At 44.3% G+C, this 20172-nt stretch overlaps 1 protein-coding gene across 7 annotated transcripts in view; it reads left to right on the plus strand.

Moving 5' to 3' along the window:
* RIMS1 (regulating synaptic membrane exocytosis 1) overlaps positions 1-20172 on the plus strand; it is an 871728-nt gene that overhangs the window by 340161 nt on the left and 511395 nt on the right. For all 7 annotated transcript variants that reach the window (XM_030199020.1, XM_030199021.1, XM_030199022.1 and 4 more), the window contains one exon: positions 14976-15043. In XM_030199020.1, the coding sequence (XP_030054880.1) occupies positions 14976-15043 (68 nt within the window). The remainder of the gene's footprint in view (positions 1-14975; positions 15044-20172) is intronic.

Genomic DNA, 20172 nt, shown 5'->3' on the forward strand with positions numbered 1-20172 from the left:
ATTCAAACAGACAATCAGGTTGCAATGTACTACACCAACAAGCAGGGGGGCACCGGATGTCGCCCTCTGTGTCAGGAAGCCATCCAGATGTGGTTTTGGGCATGCCATCAGGGTATGTTTTGCCAAGCCACTTATCTGGCAGGTGTAAACAGTCTGGCCGACAGGCTGAGCAAGGTAATACAATCATCGGTGGTAGGAAGAATAATGGAGTTGCTACAGAAAGAAAGGATAGTTAACTTTCTACAAGACAATGGGTTACAGGACCTGAGGCAACATGGCTTTACCAAAGGAAAATCCTGCCAAACGAATCTCATTGACTTCTTTAACTGGGTGACAAAAGAAATTAATGAAGGCTGTGCGCTAGATGTAATCTATTTTGATTTCAGCAAAGCCTTTGATACATTCCCCAACAGAAGACTCATGAATAAGCTGAAAGAGCTGAACTTAAGACCGAAAGTGGTGAACTGGATAGAAAACTGGTTGACCGACAGGTGGCAGAGGGTGGTGGTAAATGGAATCCGCTCGGTGGAAAGGATGGTGAGCAGTGTGGTTCCTCAGGGGTCGGTGCTGGGACCCATTTTGTTTAATATATTTGTGAGAGATATTGCTGAAGGGTTGGAAGGAAAGGTTTGCCTTTTTGGTGGATGACATGAAGATAGCCAATAGAGTGGATGCCCTGGAGGGAGTAGAAACGATGAGGAGGGATCTCCAAAAGTTAGAAGAATGTTCAAGGGTCTGGCAGTTAAAATTGAATACAACAAAAAGGAGTAGGATGGAGTAGGAGGAGTGGCCTAGTGGTTAGGGTGGTGGACTTTGGTCCTGGGGAACTGAGGAACTGAGTTCGATTCCCACTTCAGGCACAGGCACCTCCTTGTGACTCTGGGCAAGTCACTTAACCCTCCATTGCCCCATGTAAGCCGCATTGAGCCTGCCATGAGTGGGAAAGCGCGGGGTACAAATGCAACAAAAAAAAAAACAAGGGAGACGTATAAAAATTCAGTCTTTATTAGGAAAATATCACAAGACTCGACACAGCAGCTGTGTTTCGGTGCCTTTGCACCTGCATCAGAAGTCTAGAAAAACATATACAAATAAATATACTAAAACATAAAATCATGATTCAAAAACCACACATATATATACACAAGAATCAAAAGCACATCTATATATATAAAACTCACCCTCAACGTTCTATTGTCTGCTGACGTCACTGAAGCCAGTTCGTATGTTCGAAGCTCTGAAGCCACGAAAATCACAGTCTGTGGGCCCCGCCCTCACGTCAAACGTTATGACGTTGAGGGCAGAGCAGATTCTCACCTCCAACAATCTACTCAGGCCACAAACTCCGAATTTCCACACTGTAGCTCTGCTCCACCCTCGCGTCAAAACGCGATGACGTCGAGGGCAGGGCACGAAAACCGCCACCCACACAGAGCTACAACGGAAACAGCAGCGCTGCATGCCACAAACCAGGTAAAACCGCGACGAGCCATGCAGCCATGAAACCCTTGCTAGCGCCCGTTTCATTGCGCTCAGAAACGGGCCTTTGTTTACTAGTAGATATATAAAAATATATAAATACATTAGATTTAAAATGTAACTATAGAATTCAAAATTCTACATAAAACCAGAATGGTCGAGGGTCTGACAGTTAAAATTTAATACTGGTCTAAGTTAAGCAAAAAAAAGGGGGTATATTATTCTTAACCAGAGCACTTTGCTAAAGTACTCACTTGTTTAATTGTGCTCCAGAAATCTTTTTCAATTATCAATCGGTTTATTAAAAACCTTTATCAACATACATATCCTTCCTGCTTACTAAATAGGCTCAATCCTGTGAACATATATTGAATTAACCCACTTATAAACATTGAGGACTCCTCCTATCATAACACTCTCATTTTACCTTGTTAACAATATTCTTATCCTAATCAAACAGGTTATATGCATTATCGGATGATCAAGTTCAAGTTCTACTACCCCCAACCAATTACTACCCCAAGTTCTCAATTGGACATGGCCTCAAAAAGTTCCTTCATTTCAATGAATCCATCGATCTGTTATATTCCCATGCTCTTCGAATCTTAAATCCAATCAACACCTTTCAACTTCTTGAACTTTTTAAACTGTCAATATCTTCGCATGCGTTTCAACAAATCTTTAAAACCGAAACTCTCCTTCCTGGGAATGTCTTTATGCTCCTTGGTTGGCTGTAGAATGTTGAACTTTCAGTCCTCAACAAATTATGACCTCTTATTTATTCATCAAGATGAATCAAGTTGCCCTCAATGTTTCCAGCACATAATCTTTTGAAAACACAGGAGAGCTTTATTCAGTGCAGCTGAAAAATAGCAAGCCATCGCAAGTTCCTTTATTCCACGTTCCTCAATGCTGGCCGCATTTTGAAATCCTCTTCTTCAGGAGGAACTATTTTCTTATAATCTATAAACACCCAACAACAAACCTTAACTTCATCATTAATTTACCTGATATATTTTATCCATATTTATCCACTTTAATCATGGAATATATAAATATCATTTCTGACTACTCACCAGCGGGATTAACGTCCAGTCACGGTCCCAGATGACTGATCCTCAGGTTCATGCCTTCACAATCTATTACCAAGGTTAAATACACCTATCCTAAATCCGACCCCACCCATCTCTTAAGGGCAACCCATCCTAGATCCACTCGACCTCCATATTTAGTCCATTCGGGGCCACCGTATCCCAAGAAAAGATATATCGTTGCTCAAACAATATCAGCGCTTCAATGATATCCCCACCCCTAGGTTTCATCAGCTGAAACAGGACCACCACTTTCAAATCATCCATTGAATGATGTTACAACCAATGAGACACCAAAGGAGCTTCTTTCCTTTGATGTTTAATGTTGCTTGTATGTTCTGCTAGTCTATGTTTCAACTGACGTTTTGTATGCCCGATATAATAAAGAGAACAGGGGCACATGATGCAATCAACAATACAATCACTGGTGTATCTGGTATTATTCCTCAAATACAATTTCCTGGAAGACCCCGGAATGGCTACACAACTGGTTGCCAAGGAGAATCTACAATATACACATTTCTCACACAGGGAATGCGAACCCAAAACAAAATCAGGGGTAGGGCATTTCAACAGTTCTCCCAAATTAGATTTCCTTCTGTATGCCACTTTGGGGTGCTCATAAAATTCTTGGTGCACAGCTAGAACGTGCCAATATTTGTGAATAATGCGTGCTATCTGCGGAGCCTTGTATGAATAGGGAAGCACGCATGTACTGGTATAAAATTTCAATGATGCCTATTTATATGCACCATGGCTGGTATAAGGGATGTGGCTACTGTGGGTGTGGCTACTATAGGGGCAGAGCTACAGATGGTGACCCTGCTCACAATGAGTTCATAGGTAAAGTAGTAATTTGTTATACATCGTAATCAGTGTGTCATGTGGAGGGGCTGGTTATAGGGCCACCCTAACCCTGTTATATTGGTGCAGAGATTTTTTTTCTCCTGATAAAGGGCTTCTAAAACAGATATGTTATGAGAATCAGATGCTCAGCGTTAAAAGATTCTATTTATTTGCTTATTTATGGCATTTTATCCCACATTAAACATGAATTAGATTGGAACCTGGGAGCATTTAATATTTTTTCCTTGAGAGAGTAATGCATTGCCCCCCAGCCTCTCTTCCCAGCTACAGCCAGCTGGGCAATTTTTGGGGGGGCACAGAGGTGGATGGGGGGTTCAGAGGTGGACTGGGAAGAAAGCCTGTTGTTAAGAATTTACCAGCACACCACTGGATAACCCCCTCTTACTCCCCCAGTGGTCACTTATCCCTTTTCCAACCCCCCCCCCAAAAAAAAAAAATATTAATAAAAATAGTACTCACCAGCCTCTATGACAGCCTCAGATGTTATAGTCAGGTCTATTAGAACAGCATACAGATCCCTGGAGTAGTGTAGTGGTGGGTGCAGAGCACTGTAGACAGGTGGACTCAGGCCTATACCTTCCCCTAGCTGTTTCACATGTTTTGGAAACTGTGAACCCTCCAAAGCTCATCAGAAATCCATTGTACACACATATAGGTACCCCCTTTACCCATAAGGACTATTGTAGTGATGTACAGTTGGGGGAAGTAGGTTTTGGGTGGGTTTTGGAGAACTTAGCAGACAAGTTAAGGGAGCAATGGTGAGATGTGCACCTGGGAGCATTTATATGAAGTCCACAGTAGTGTCCCCTAGGGTCCCCATTGCTCTCCTGGGATGTCTGGGGGACCAGTCTGCTAAAAATGCTGGCCTCTCCTACATCCCAATGGCTTGATTTTCTATGTTTTGCACTTGTACATTTTATTTTTCAAAAATGGCCTAAAAAGATAAATGCACAGAGTACAAAACTTTGCTACAAATGGTATTTTTGAAAAAAAAAAAAAGATGTTTTGCTTTTTTGAAAATGGTTACATTTGTTATTTGGATTTGGGATGTTTAGCTCAAAACTTCCAAAGTCTGACATAGACATCAAATCAAAAATGCCCCTCTATGTCACTGTTGGGCTCATTTTGAAAAGAGAAGGATACCCATCTTTCGACATAAATCGGAAGATGGATGTCCTTTTCTCAGAAACGTTCAAATCTGTATAATCGAAAGCCGTTTTTGGACGTCCCCAACTGCACTCCATCACAGGGATGTCCAAAGTTCAAGGGGGCATGTTAGGCGTAGCGAAGGCAGGACTTAGGCGTGCCTAACACTTGGACATCCTTGACCCATAATAAAAAAAAAATACAAGGACGTCCCTGATGAAAACTTGGACATTTTCACCCGGACCTGTTTTTCTTACGACTAAGGCACAAAAAGGTGCCCAAACTGACCAGATCACCACCGGAGAGAATCAGGGATGACCTCCCATTACTCCCCCAGTGGTCACTAACCCCCTCCCACCCTCAAAAAACATCTTTCAAAATATGTCGTGCCAGCCTCAGATGTCATATGCAGGTCCCTGGAGCAGTTTTAGTGTGTGAATGCACTTCAGACAAGCGGACCCAGCACCATCCCCCACCCCTACCTGTTATGTTTGTAGAGGACGCCAACACACACAGAAGGTGTTCTCTCCACGAAAGAGCAACGAAGCAAGGAAAACAGTGGATACAAAAAAAGTCCTCTCTCAAGTGGTGTCTTCTGAAACAAGTTCTTTATTGCAAAACAATTAAAACAGAGGAAACAGCGAGCCCTCCAAAACCCACCAGAAACACATTGTACCCACATCTAGGTGCCCCTCTTCACCCATAAGGGCTATGGTAGTGGTGTACAGTTGGGGGTAGTGGGTTTTGAGGGGATTTTTTTTTTGGGGGGGCTCAGCACACATGGTAAGGGAGCTATGTACCTGGGAGCAATTTCTGAAGTCCACTGTAGTGCTCCCTAGGGTGCCTGGTTGATGTCCTGGCATGTCAGGGGGACCAGTGCACTACAAATGCTGGCTCCTCCCATGACCAAATGGCTTGCAATTGGTCATTTCTGAGATGGACGTCCTTGGTTTCGAAAATCACCGAAAATCAGAAACGTCCATGTCTAGGGACAACCAAATTTAAGGATTTGGACGTCCCTGACAGTATTTTCGAAACGAAAGATGGACATTCATCTTGTTTTGAAAATACGGGTTTCCCCACCCCTGGATCGGGACGTTTTGCGAGGACATCCAAATCAAAAATTGGACGTTCCTTTCGAAAATGCCCCTCCACGTTACTATGTTAAAATGATTATAATATTTTGTATACGTGATTATTTATGTTTTTATTGTAATCCGCATAGATGTTCCGATGTGCGAACTATAAAATGTAAATAAAAGGCGATCTGGTTCCAAGATGGCGCTTTGACCGGACGCACCTGTGTCAGCTGCTGAGGTGACTCCGTTGTTTTCTGCTGGTTTCGCTGCTTCTGTGGCCTCCTTGATGGGGAAACGGAGGGGGAAAGTTAAGGAGCGTTCCTCGGCTCCTGAGGCGTCCTCGGCGTTACGGCAGACGACTCTTCAGTTTCCGAAGCAGCTACCGGGACCTCGGGGAGCTTCGACCCCCTCTGCCGCTCTCGACACATCGGCGTCGATTGAGAGCGCCAACGGGGCTTCCTTGAGCCCTGTAGAGCGCATTGCTCCGCCTCAACCCGGAAGGGAATTGCTGGCAGCCCAAGCAGGGACGGAGAATGTAGGCGTTCAGCCCAACCTGCTCGAGGGAAGGTCTGCGGCGATAGAATGTGAACCCCAACCGAAAGAAGTACTTTTTCAATCAGCTTTACAGGTACTTCCCTTAGAAATTGTTTCTAAACTATCTCAAGTTGGTGCTCAAATTCAACCCCTTCCTGGAATTTCTGGCGTGGTTAGACCTGCAATTGTGACATTAGAATCACTATGGGACATGGTACATAATATTCAAATCTCTATGCAACCTACATTAAAAGAGAATACTGATAATATAAGAATTATTTCTGAAGCTGCGCTACTCCAAGCACAGGTATCTGCGCAGCAGGCCTCGAAATTGGAAAATTTGAATACTAAATTACAAGAGATGGGAACTTTGGAGACTGTTTTGGTTAAGGACAATACTTTTCTTCATAAACGAACAGAATACCTGGAGAATCAGATTCGGAGACTTAACCTTAGGTTCCTAAATTTCCCTAAGTCTCCTTTAATTTCACCTGTTGAAATGGTCAAGAAATATATGGTGGACATTCTTGGAATGGACAAGGATTCGTTGCCCCCCATAACACGGGCCTATTACATCTGGAACCCACAGGGGGGTGATGGAAACCTCCCAGTGGTGGGGGATGGAATGAATTTAACTTCATTCCTCGAGAGTTCACTAGAGATTATTACCCAGAGGTCTACTATGCTTGTTACTTTTGTTTTGGAGCCTGACCGCAATGCAATATTAAGACTTTCCTTAAGACATTTAGAAAACTTGTTTATGGGCTCAAAGGTTCGTGTTTTTCCTGACCTCTCAAGGCCTACTCAAGCTAGACGCAGGGCCTTTTTGGAACTGCGTCCTAGAGCGTTGGCATTGGGAATAAATTTTGTATTACGATTTCCTTGTATATGTAATTTAATGCTTGAGGGCAAACAGTTTCAATTTGTTGACCCTAAACAGTTAAAAGAATTTCTTGATGCTAGAGTAGATATGAATGTTGTATGCCCTCCATAAAATAGCAGGCTGGGATCAGCAACCCCGAGGTAGCAACTGGTGGGGATTATAATTTTTTCTTTTTTTTTCTCTTATTGCCTTTGTTAGTTATATTACTTGATTCTTGGAACCAATGTTTCTTAACTTGTGGACGAATAGGCCTTAAATGTTATTTCCTTTTTTTTTACTTCCTGTTGTTAATGCCTATTGCATATTCATAATTTGTTGTGAAATAATGACTTATATTAATAAATAAAATAATTAAAAAAAAAAATAAATAAAAAAAAAGGCATCACAAAAGGGTCATTTTGTACAGCCCTTTCTGGAGGTTTTAAATCTGTAGTAGATTTTATTGTACTTTTATTTTCTGCTCAGAGCGAAATGGACATATTGTAGCGAGTCATATTTCAGTACTTTAGGGGGAAGTAGGCTTCCATTACATCGCAAGGATCAGACCACACAAATGGGTTGTGACCAACCACCAGCAAGTGGAGATAGAGAACGCTAATGAGTTGTGCCTTATAAGGTCCTGTGCATAGCAACCAACTTAGTATTCTGTTATCTCCAGCAGGCGGAATAACAGCACCTGTGCTGTGCGGTGACTTCTATATGGCCTCCTATCTTGCTTGCAGGTTCAGTAGAGTTTGGGGTTGAGAATATTGATGCCTCATTTAAACCTAGTGGTCTATGTCCCTTCCTGCTCCCCTGTTGCCACTTTCTACCTCTATCTCAGTTTTCCCTACTCTTTTTCTTCTGCTTCTATCTAAAAAAAAAAAAGTTAGCCACTGTAGTTTTCTTTGGGAGCGCTTGTGCTGTGGGAAGATTGCGAGGATTCAACACCTTGGAGGTCACGAGACGCGCTTTTTCTGTGAGTATATTTTGTATTCACTATGTCTGAGCCCGTTAAGTCTTGTGCATACTGGAAGGGTAAGTTCTCGGCTACCAGTTCCTGCACGCTATGCTTTACATCTACAAACATGTTGCTGTTCCTAATTTGGCCATTGGTACTTCGTCTCTGGGAGTTCAAATGGTTTCCGCTCTGATGGCAGTTTTGTTGTGCTCTGTGGCAACGGCTCCACGATGATTTGGCGGCTATTTTGTTAGCGGGTTTCTCACACGCTACTGAATCCCAGGATGTTGATTTTGTGGGGGTTAAAGTCTCTGCCCTGTCATTTTCACCTGAATTTGTTCTTTTGTTTCATCAGGCATTTTTACTAAAGTCAGCTCAAATTGCCTTTGTTTATCCCTCTCATGTTATTTCAGTTTCCTAAGAAAAGAAAATTTTCTGTTTCACAGGATTTGGAGTACATTGCTGCTCGGGAGTCAGAGGAGGTTTTTCTGTGGATTCTGACCGCTCTGGTTCTGCTGGTATCCCTGACTTTGAAATTTAAGGGGTAGGCTGGGGTAATGATCCTAATGTAGCTAGGTTGTTTTTGAGTGCAGAGTTTCCTCTGTTAATCCCAAAGTCTATGGAGGTTTTACACATTTTGTCTTCTGCTTTTCAATCCTTTGCTCCTGCTCCCTCTATTATGTCAGGTACTAAGAGGTCTCCAGTTTCTTTACATATTCATGAGGGTATGTAGGAGCTTATCATGGCTCAGTCGGATACCCTTGACTCTAACCTCCAGGTGGCACTAGCAGTTACTAAACGTACCACTATCCCTGTTGAAGGCGACACTGTTTTTATGGATATGCATGACCACAAGCTTGAGGCTTCTTTGAAGCTTGCCTTTCAGATGGCTGCTTTAGATTCTCAGGCAGCAATTTTTTCTTCTTTTGTGGCCAGGGCTTCTTTATCATGGATTCAGCAATTGTCCCCATTGTACTCGCCTCCAGACATTCTTCCTTTCCTTGAGGCAGGGTTGTCTTATTGGTTAAACACTCTTTATGATATTCTTCAAGCATCACCTAAAGTATGGCCTTTGCTGTTTTGGCACAGCACTACCTCTGGTTGAGAAATGAGCCACAGACATGGCATCCAAGTCTTGTCTGGTGAAGTTAACTTTTCTCTTTGGTGCGATTTGGAGAAGAATGTTAGGAACTTGGGAGATTCCAAAGTCCAGCAGTTACCTAAGGACAAGCCTAAACCTCATTTCAAGGCATCTAGGTTTCGCTTTCAAGACGTGTGGAGTTATGGACCTTGTAAGGCTAGTGCTTCCTCTGAAAAAAAAAAAAAAAACCAACCCTCACTTTCCTCAGACTCGGTCTTCCTTTTGTGGAGGCAAAAAGTCCTTCTCCGCTACCTCTAGAACCTCTCCCTCTTTGCAACCCTCGCAATGATGAGATTGAGGTTCACTCTTTGTACTTAGGCATAGTTGGGTATCTTTTTCCCATTTTACCAGGAATGGACCACCATTGTTACAGACCAGCGGGTCATAGACTTCAGTCTGCATGGCTCCAAGCTTGAATTTTCCAAGCCACATGCAGATCGTTTTTTTTTTTACTGTCCCCTTGCAGCAGCTCTGTCAAGAGTTGGGCAATTCTAACTACCTAGACATCTTTCATGCACCTGGTGGGGGGGGAGGGGCATTCAGCCTGTTCCTCCGGTAGTCCATCTATTTTGTTGTCTCAAAGAAAGAAGACTCTTTTCACCTGGTTCTGGATCTCAGATGGGTAAACAAGTCTCTCAGGGTGCTACACTTCTGCATGGAAACTCTTCGACCTGTGATAGCCTCGGTCCAGCCAGGCAAGTTTCTCACCTCATTGGAACTCAATGAGGTTTATTTTCATTTCCTAATTTGTCCTTCTCACAGGAAGTTTCTCTGGGTTGCGATCCTGGGAGATCATTATCAATTCAAAGTCATGCCTTTTGGCCTCGCACCTTACACTTTTTCCAAAGTTATGATGATGGTAGCAGCCTTCCTTCACAAGCAAGGGATCCGGGTCCATTCTTACGTGGATGGTTGGCTGATTCGAGCGCCTTCTTATCATCAGAGCCTTCAGAATGCATTAGGTTGGGGTGAATTACAGCAAGAATCATCTTACCCCCAGCATTGTCTCAAGCTCAAATAGCAAATTCTCAGGCTTCATTCTCTTCCCTGCCCGCAAACATGGGATTATGCTCAGGTTCTCGGTTCTAAGGCATCGACTTTGGATGTTCTACCTTGTATGAAATTCAATATGCGGCTCCTACAGTCTTCCTTGTTGAGCTTGTGGTCTCTGTTCTTGGAGGATTATGACCAGTTGGTGCCATGGATGCTTCAAGCCAGATGGAGTCTGACCTGGTGGCTTATACCTTTGCATAGTCAGGCAGGGTTGCCCTTTCAGACTTCCACTTGGTATGTTCTTACCTCCGATTCCAGCCCTTTATCTTCACCCCTTTGTGCATTGCCTCTGGTTGAGAATGGAGGTTTCCTGGTCCATCAACAGATTGGAACTTTGACCTTTCCAGAAAGCTCTACTCGCCTTTGTGCCTCTACTTCATGGGAGGCCAGTGCAAGTGTTCTCAGGCAATGTGTTAGCAGTGTCTTATATCAACAGACAGGGGGTAACAAAGAGTTTGTCCCTAGCCCAGGAGGTTTGTCTTCTTTTTCTGTGGGCGGAGTTGAACAGTCGATAATTTCAGCATCCCACATTGCAGGTTCCCTGTACTCGCAAGCTGATTCTTCAGCAGGGTGTCTATGGACCCGGGAGAATGTCAACTGTGAAAGGTCTCATTTCACTTCATTTACATGCAATGGGCCTTCTGGTTCTGGACCTCATGGCATCCAGACTCAATGCCCACGTCCACAGTTTCTACATCCACTTCAGGGAGAAGGACTCCCTGGGGATGGATGCCCTGCTACAGCCTTGGCCGCTAGATGGCCTCCTTTACGTGCTTCCTCCATGGCCTCTCTTGGGGAGGACATTGCACAGGATTGCTCTTCATCCTGGGAAGATCATTCTCATAGTTCCAGACTGGCCCAGATGCCCTTGGTATGCGGACCTCATCTGTCTTCAAGTCACTCCTCGGTTGATTCTCCCTCCACGGATGGGCTTGTTGCATCAAGGTCAAGTACTAATCAAGGATCCCTCCCACTTTGACCTACAACCTGTTGATGGAGAGGGCATGATTGAAGAAGAAGGGTTACATGGATGATGTTATTCCTACATTGCGGCAAGTGCGGAAGTGATCCACTTCTTCATATGGTAGAGTGTAGAGAAATTTGGTTGGCCTCTAATAAGTGTATATAAATGTATAAATATACATATATGTGTGTGTATGTACTGTATGTATCAGTGGCATAGCCACAAGGAGGCCTGCCCCCCCCCCCCCCCCAGTTTGGGATCAAGCTCTCTCCACATCGCAAAGTACCTGTCAAATGGCTGGCGGGGGTGCCCAATCCCCACCAGCTGATGAGATCTACTGCCCAGAGTTGCCCCAGTGCTGCTTCAGAAGAGAAGAAATCGTCAGCCTCCTTTCCAGCCCTGACACCGGTACTCCTCGCTCATGCTCAGTTCGTACATAAACTGAGCATGCGTAAGGAGTACTGGCATCAGCGGCTGGAAAGGAGGCCACGATTTCTTTGCTGCTAAGGCAACACTGGGGCAGTTCTGGGCATCAGATTTCATTGGCTGGCAGGGATTCGGCTTCCCCACCAGCAAAGGTAAAATTATTAACACGGCGGGGAGGGGGGTTAAATGAAGATAAAATGCATTGCCTCCCTCCCCAGTCCAACACTGGGTATCTCACAAAATTGAATCCTGGCTACACCCCTGGCACTGTTGTATATCAGAGAATCATTTAGACATTAATTCCTCCGGACTCATTTGGCTAAGGAGATGACCAGTACCTAAATTAGCCCTTAGATTATTGCTAGGCTTTCCGCCAATGAAAGGAATAATGCCAAAATGGAAATATATATTATTTATTATAAATATAAATAAAGCAATATGGCAAAGAAAAATACAAAAATAAGATACTGTGCACACAATCCTAAGGATTACCAATAGATATACAATATGTATATATATATACTGTATATATATATATATAACTACACAACTATTATATATCCCAAGAAGAGATTACCAACCTAGCAGCAAAGTTAGGCTAATGACCACAGGTTCTGAGACAACCAGTTCTTCACAGACAAAAAACAAAACTGGCTAACTCTGAACATAAGAGGAAAAAATTCCTCTCTCACCCTTGCTGTCCATAATTTCCGAGTCCAGATGGGGTGATGAATCAGCTCCTCCTCTTCAGGCTACAGCAGAATTCTCCTGCAAGCCACTTCTGATCAGGCTTTAGTCCAAGGTCTCTGTTCAGCAAAAATACTGGTTACTCAGTTCACAGAAAGCCACATAGCCACTTCTGAACTTGACCTTGTGCTGTGCTCAGCACAGAGATACAGTTTGCAGGTGTTTGGGCAATTCAATCTTTCCTCCAAGAGATGCGTACACCACCAGATCTTCTCATCTGCATTTTCTCTCCCTCTCATGCCAAGCTTTGGCACTGTCCTTCAGGTCCACAGATGACCATCATGGACCAATCAAGCACCATCTGGCCATCTGTCCAGGTTACATAGGCGGTCGGTGGCCCAACTGTTTAGGGAGGCTAAAGGAGGCGGGGTCAGGGGTGGTGCCAGGGGTGGGGATTACATCCATAATTATCTGACAACACAGAAAAAATAAGTGAAATAGTAACAAGTAATACCTTTTATTAAATTTAGATATTAGATATGTATCATATGTCAAAGAATAAAGTGGTTGCTCAAACTGTCTGAGAGCTTGATGGCTGAACAGTATAGTTGGAAGGAAAGTGCATTTCTATAGAATAGGCAGTCATTTCTGTGGGTGTATGGGGATTAGAAGTTGATTTACTTTATCTCCAAACTATTAAGTGTCTCTAAACATCACACCATCTTTTTGAGTGCACCAATGGGTGCTGGGATTTAGATGTATAATTGGGAGATTTTTAGGGCTGTTGGTACCTCTTCTCAGATGGAGACCCCGTCGTGTCTTTGGGTGGGGGGTAGCCAACGCATAGAGGGCAGTTATGGTATAGACTGCTCAAGATGCTGCTTCTTGCTCTATAGAGCCTCAACCGATTATACCATTTGTTGACCGTGTACGGGACAGTTAAAAGGCCCATTAGCAGGCCCACACCTCCCAAGCCTGTGAGCACTGCATGTATATCCTAAAATCCTGCCTTGTTCAGAACTAAGATCATGACATAAAGTGAAATTGGATGGCCTTAAGACTAAACATACAACAGACAAGGTACGCAGGAAATAGATATACAGACAGACCATAGTACACTCTTCTCTCATTTCCACAGCCAGAGTTAGTGGAACCGCTTTCACCTCCAGCTTAACAGACCACTGACTTCATCTTTCACCTCAGATTTCACGGCGCCCTATAGAGACTCCTTAAGCTGTTCTTTTCTACGGGGATGCTCGTGAGATCTGGATCGTTACTGTTCCCAGATTTCCATACCCTCACCTGGGCTCGGGCGACAAGGCCACATTCTCATCAGCAGAAGCGAGAAACATGGAATGCCGGCGCCGCGCTTCACGCACTGGCTCAGGTTCCGGGTCACAACCATGACACCCCAGCACTGTTATCCCTGGGCCACCACCTCCATGCGCTGCTCCCCAAATTCTTCCTCCTCTACTCTGTACACGTGCTAACCTTTTTTCACTCCTTACCTCCTCTACTTCAGTGGCCATCCATCAGCAAAGAAACACTGTGCATGGAGCCATAGAGCTCCGCATGGCAGCGCTGTCAAGCGGGGCTCTATGGCTCTGTGCACAGTGTTTCTTTGCCGATGGATGGCCACTGAATCGGAGAGGCAGCGGGTTTGGCGGCTGCCGGCAGGGCAGCATGGAAGGGAAGTTCCTGCTTCTTTTGGGCAGGAACCGGCAATCTGCCAGCGACATTCGCTCCAAAAGAGGTTGCATTTGGGCTGCCTCCCCAAGCCTCTTATACGGGGCGCCTATGCCAGGTTATAATAATGAGGGACCTTGTGGGCATCCAGCAAGAGATGCATACACCACCAGATCTTCTTCTCTTCTGCATTTTTCTCTCCCTCTGATGCCAAGCTTTGGCACTGTCCTTCAGGTCCACAGATAACCATCATGGACCAATCAAGCACCATTTGGCTATCTGTCCAGGTTATAATAATGAGGGACCTTGTGGGCATCCAGCAAGAACAGTTTATCAGTCAGTACCAAACCCTCCTCTGTGTTTCACAGATGTTCCTGGATACCCTGTCTCTGTGAGGCATGCTCCTACACACCTTCCCAGGAGAGAAACTGGAAGGCTAGTACACATAAACAGCATGTCTTTGGATGAAGTCACCAGCCCAGCTATGCCAAGAAGTAGTGTTCTTTGTAGAAAAGCAGGTTCATGTTGTATTGAGGCCTCAGGCTGTAGAATCTATATTTGTTCAGCAAAGATGGTTCAGGCCTAATCAGGTCTCAGACCAGCAAAGAAGAGAGAGCAGGAAAACCCCCTACAGTTTGTATATGCCTCTATGTATATCCCGCTCTCTCTCTCTCTCTCTCTCTCTCTATATATATATATATATATATATATATACGGTATAGATTGATCTGTCTATTATTTTACTCTAAAATACCCAAGAATGAGTGCTGATTTCTTTATCTGAAAGGTTCTGCAAATTTTCATGAATTACATTTGTTTGTTGATCTTTTAAAGGGTAACACAATTCACAAAGACTCTAAAGATTCATGGATTTACTATAGCACTTATTATGAGTTACTTTAGTTTGCAAGATTTGTGAACAGTATAGAATTTGTGAATGTAAGACATGTGTTTGGATATGACTTTTACTTTAAATGATACATTTCTTTATTTTCTCAGGTGACTTGGATTATTATTGGCTAGATCCTGCTACATGGCACAGTAGAGAGACATCACCACTTAGTTCGGTAAGAAGCATGGGTGGAGATGCAAGGTTAAAATTTCGATATGTTTCTATTAAACTAGTTTTTTTTTTCACCTAAACATAGGAGATCATCCCATCCAGAAAAAAGTTATAAACCCAAATATTTATGCTTATTTTTCTACATGTATATTTTTGCCAAACTGATATTTTGTCATTATATTTAAGAAAGCAGGAGTATTTAATTATTATTAAAAAATAACAAACAAAATTATCTATGTGCTAAGTAAAAAAAAAGTGAAAGGCAATTCTATAAGCTGCTTCCTAAGGTAGTCCCAATTTTTGCATGTGCAGTTCATCGAATACTAGCAGTTACGCGTGTCAGTGAAGAAAATTGCCAAATACACACGTAAGTGATAGGCCCCATTCTATAAAGCATGCGCCAAGATCACTTACCCCTGGTTTCTATATATGACAACTAAAGTTGTGCACGCAAATCAGCTCACATTGCTGATTTCCACACGCAAGTTAATTGATTAATGAGCCAATCATCACCAATACTAGGCTGCTAATGACCGATTATTGGTGTTAATTGGCCTTAATTGGGAGTTATGCACATATTGTATTCTATAATGCTGTGCGTGGAACTCCTATATTATGTCATTTCAAGGGGACATGGACAGGGCTATTTTGGATGACATTCCCAGAATTTATGCCTATTGTTACAGAATAGACTCGATCAGTGCCTAACTTGGGCACCAGCATTTACACCTGCTTTCAGCAGGTATAATTGTCAGCGCCTAAAGTTAGGTGTCCTTTATGCGCTTAGTGCTGTTCTGTAAATGACACAGATCCTTTATAGAATGGCACTCAAAGCTTAAATTTTTCAGTGCCAGTTTTTTTCGTACCATTTATAGAATCTAGTCCTTAGTGTATATCTCCAAGAGAGGCATACACATGGACGGAGCATTGGTGAGCCAGGAGCTATCAGTGGCATATATTGCATGGCACACTTGAGCTTGCCAACTTATACCAGCCATTGATTTGTCCTACATGGGCGCCTACATTTTGGCATGCCATTGTGGTGTTGCACTAGTTTCTAAAATGGCTTAGGCATGCCTAAGTGCCGTTATAGGCTTGGTGATAAGTGTGCCCCATTGTGGCACCTACATCTTGGTACCAATTTATAGATTTGCCAACATAGAATGCTTGAATAATGATCAATCAATGGTGTAATCTAAACAGTACTTAGTGCAGCATTAACTTAATTCAGCATTCACAAATTTAGCCTTCAAATCCTACTGTTAATAAAACCTTGTAAGTGATTTTTATATGTAACCCCCCATTATAATGGGGATTACTAAAGACCATGAGAGAACTCTCCAGAGTTTCTGAGGGGAGGTTTCTGAGGTTGTGGGCGATAAAGGATCAAGCCTAATAGGGTGGGTTCTTGGATAAGTTGCAGAGGGAAATGCTTCTGGTTGTTGAATGACAGTAGGGGAGGAGTTAGGGGGTGATAAATGTTAGAGTTTGGGTTTGCACAAGGTCTTTGGTTGCCTCTACCCCTGCCGGACAGGGCCGGTCAAACCCGGTAAGCAGGTTAAGCTCCGCAGGGGGCGCTTGCCTTCAAGGGTGCCGCTGTGGTGCTGCAGTGCCATACCGCGCCGACCTTGGAGGTTTAAATCTTTTATTTACCTCCGTCCCAGCGGCCGCGTAATTTCAAATCCCTGTCCGTCTCTAGCCTTCACTCCCTTTGTGAGTTCGTTCCCGCAGAGTCCCGCCTTCTGACATCATTTCCTCGAGGACGGGACTCTGCGGGAACGAACTCACGAAGGGAGGGAAGGCTAGAGACGGGCAGGGCCTTGAAATGGCGCAGCCGCTGGGACGGAGGTAAATTTAAAAAAGATGTAAACCACGCAGGGTGGCAAGAAGAAAAAGGGGGATGTTGGGGGGAAAAGAGGGCAGGCAGGTGGCCATAAATGGGAGGGGGATGGGGGCGAAGGAGAATCGCTGGACATGATGGGAGTGGGAGGGGAGGGCAGGGGAGGGGACAGAAGAGAATGGCTGGGTATGGATGGATGGAGGGGGCAGGGGAGAGGAGAATCGCTGGGTATGGATGGATGGAGGGGGACAGGGGAGAGGAGAATCGCTGGGTATGGATGGATGGAGGGGGGCAGGGGAGAGAAGAGAATTGCTGGATATGTATGGAGGGCAGGGGAGAGGAGGGTTGCTGGACATGGGTGGGTAGAGGGGAGGGCAGGGGAGAGAGGAGGGTTGCTGGACATGGATGGAGAGGAGGGCAGGGGAGAGGAGATTTGCTGGACATAGGTGGATGGAGGGGAGAGTAGAGTTGCTGGACATGGGTGGATAGAGGAGAGAGGAGGGTTGCTGGACATGGGTGGATAGAGGGAAGAGAAGGGTTGCTGGACATGGATGGAGGGGAGGGAAGGAAAGGCAGGAAGGAGATGCACATGGATGAAGGGGAGAAATTCTGGACATGCATGGAGGGAATGGAAGACAGAGGAAGGAGATGCACATGGATGGAGGGGAAAGGAGAGAGAAGAAATGTTCGACATGGATGGAGGGGAGGGAAGAGAGAGGAAGGAGATGAGATGAGGGAAAAGGGAGAAAACCTGCACATGGATGGAGAAAATAGGCAGAAGCTGGATCCACTGGACAGTCAAGTCTGCAGAGGACCCAGCTTTTACTTACGGACCCAGCTTTTACTTACAGATGTAAGGCAAGAAATGAAGAAGAAAGGAGGAAAGTAAAGAAATAAATGGAAAGGAAGCCCTGGAAACAGAGTTAAGAGGACAGATAGCAGCAGAATCAGGTACAGCCAGCATGAACAGAAAAACAAAGTCACCAGACAACAAAGGTAGAAAAAAATCATTTTATTTTCATTATAGTGTTTGGAATATGTCCACTTTGAGAATCAGGTGCTCAACGTTAAAAGGGGTCGCTTCTACATCCCAACCTCCAGTTTCTGGCTCTCACGGCCTGGATGTTCCGAACTTGGATTTTGCCTCCTTGGGTCTTTCAGAGGGTGTCTCTCGAGTTTTACTTGCTTCCAGGAAAGATTCCACGAAGAGGTATTGCTCTTTCAAATGGAGGAGGTTTTCCGTCTGGTGTGACAACAGGACCGTAGATCCTCTCTCATGTCCTACACAGACCCTGCTTGAATACTTTCTACACTTGTCAGAGTCTGGTCTCAAGACCAACTCCGTAAGGGTTAACCTCAGCGCAATTAGTGCTTATCATCGGCATTTAGAGCCTGTTTCTGGATAGCCTTTAGTTGTTTGCTTCATGAAAGGTTTGCTTTTGTCAAAGCCCCCTGTCAAACCTCCACCAGTGTCATGGGATCTCAACGTCGTTCTCACCCAGCTGATGAAAGCTCCTTTTGTGCCACTGAATTCCTGCCATCTGAAGTACTTGACCTGTAAGGTCATTTTCTTGGTGGCTGTTACTTCAGCTTGTAGGATCAGTGAGCTTCAGGCCTTAGTAGTGGATGCACCTTATACTAAGTTTCATCACAACAGAGTAGTTCTCTGTATGCACCCTAAGTTCCTGCCGAAGGTGGTGTCGGAGTCAATTGTCTTGCCAACATTTTTTCCCCGACTTCATGCCCACCCTGGTGAAAGCAGCTTGCACACCTTGGACTGTAAGAGAGCATTGGCCTTTTACGTGGAGTGTAGGAAGCCCTTCAGACAGTCTGCCCAGTTGTTTGTTGCTTTTGATCCCAACAGGAGGGGAGTTACCATTGGAAAACCCACAATCTCCAGTTGGCTAGCGGATTGCATTTCCTTCACTTATGCCCAAGCTGGGCTGACTCTGGAGGACCATGTCACGGCTCATAATGTTAGAGCCATGGTTGCGTCGGTAGCTCACCTAAAGTTAGCCTCCATTGAAGAGATTTGCAAAGCTGCAATGTGGTCTTCAGTCCACACATTCACATCTCACTACTGCCTTCAGCAGGATACCCGACGCAACAGTCGGTTTGGGCAGTCAGTGCTGCAGAATCTGTTTGGGGTTTAGAATCCAACTCCACCCCCCCCTAGGCCCGTTTTATTCTGTTCCAGACTGCACTCTCAGCTAGCTGTATATAGTTTCAGGTTAACCTATGTTAAGTCCTCGCCATTGCGAGGCCCAATTGACCATTGTTTATTGTTTTGAGTGAGCCTGGATGTGAGGGATACCCCACATGTCAGAATAGGGATACCCCACATGTCAGAAAAAGCAGTCTGCTGGTCCTCGGAGAAGGCGAAGATACTTACCTGTAGAAGGTATTCTCTGAGGACAGCAGGCTGATTATTCTCACAATCCTTCCCACCTCCCCTTTGGAGTTGTTATTTGTTATGCTTTTTGATTTAACTGAGGTACACGCTCGTGCAGCGGGTGGGAAATAAGTCCGCGCATGCGCGGTGTGTGCTGCACGCGTGCCAGAAGATCCTAGCAAAGTTTTTTTTGCTCTTTGCTATGGCAAAATGCCGATTCCCAGGCCGACGCGGATGTCGACCCATGTGTGAGAATAATCAGCCTGCTGTCCTTGGAGAATACCTGCTACAGGTAAGTGTCTTCAGTTTTTCACACCTCTGGTCCATGAACTAACCCTTTCACTACATCAGATAACTCATGAGGGCAGTTATAATCCATGGGGGCAGTTATAATCCATGGACAGATGGCCAAGGAATAAAGCATGATGGTGATTCCTTAGGTACTGATACTCCTGTCTCCCACCTTCTATTAATCAACCCATCTTTAATCCATCTTTGCTCCACTTGCCTCACCTTGCTACACTTCCACGCTAGTACTAAAACTGCATAAATTCATGGTACTCCTGGACCCAGCCTCTGTACTAGAGCAACTTGATTGAAGATCATACCAGATATATGCTCCTACTGTTCTGAACTACTGTGGCCATGCTACATAATGCATTGCTTGCCTGGCACTATTGTCACATTTAAATATAATTTGCTGGTCAGCATGTAGATGAGTAAATTTTGATTTATATTCTAACAAAACCAGGTTTTGTCATAGAAAAATCAATGATATCTCTAAAGTTTACATAATTATAAAATATAATTCTGTATTTATTAGGGTTTATATATATCCATGTTTTCAGATTTTATTTTGTCTAAGGGATCCTTTTACTAATCCACAGTAAAAAGTGGCCCA

The sequence above is a fragment of the Microcaecilia unicolor genome, chromosome 3, assembly GCF_901765095.1.
Source record: "Microcaecilia unicolor chromosome 3, aMicUni1.1, whole genome shotgun sequence".
Classification (NCBI taxonomy): Eukaryota; Metazoa; Chordata; class Amphibia; order Gymnophiona; family Siphonopidae; genus Microcaecilia; species Microcaecilia unicolor.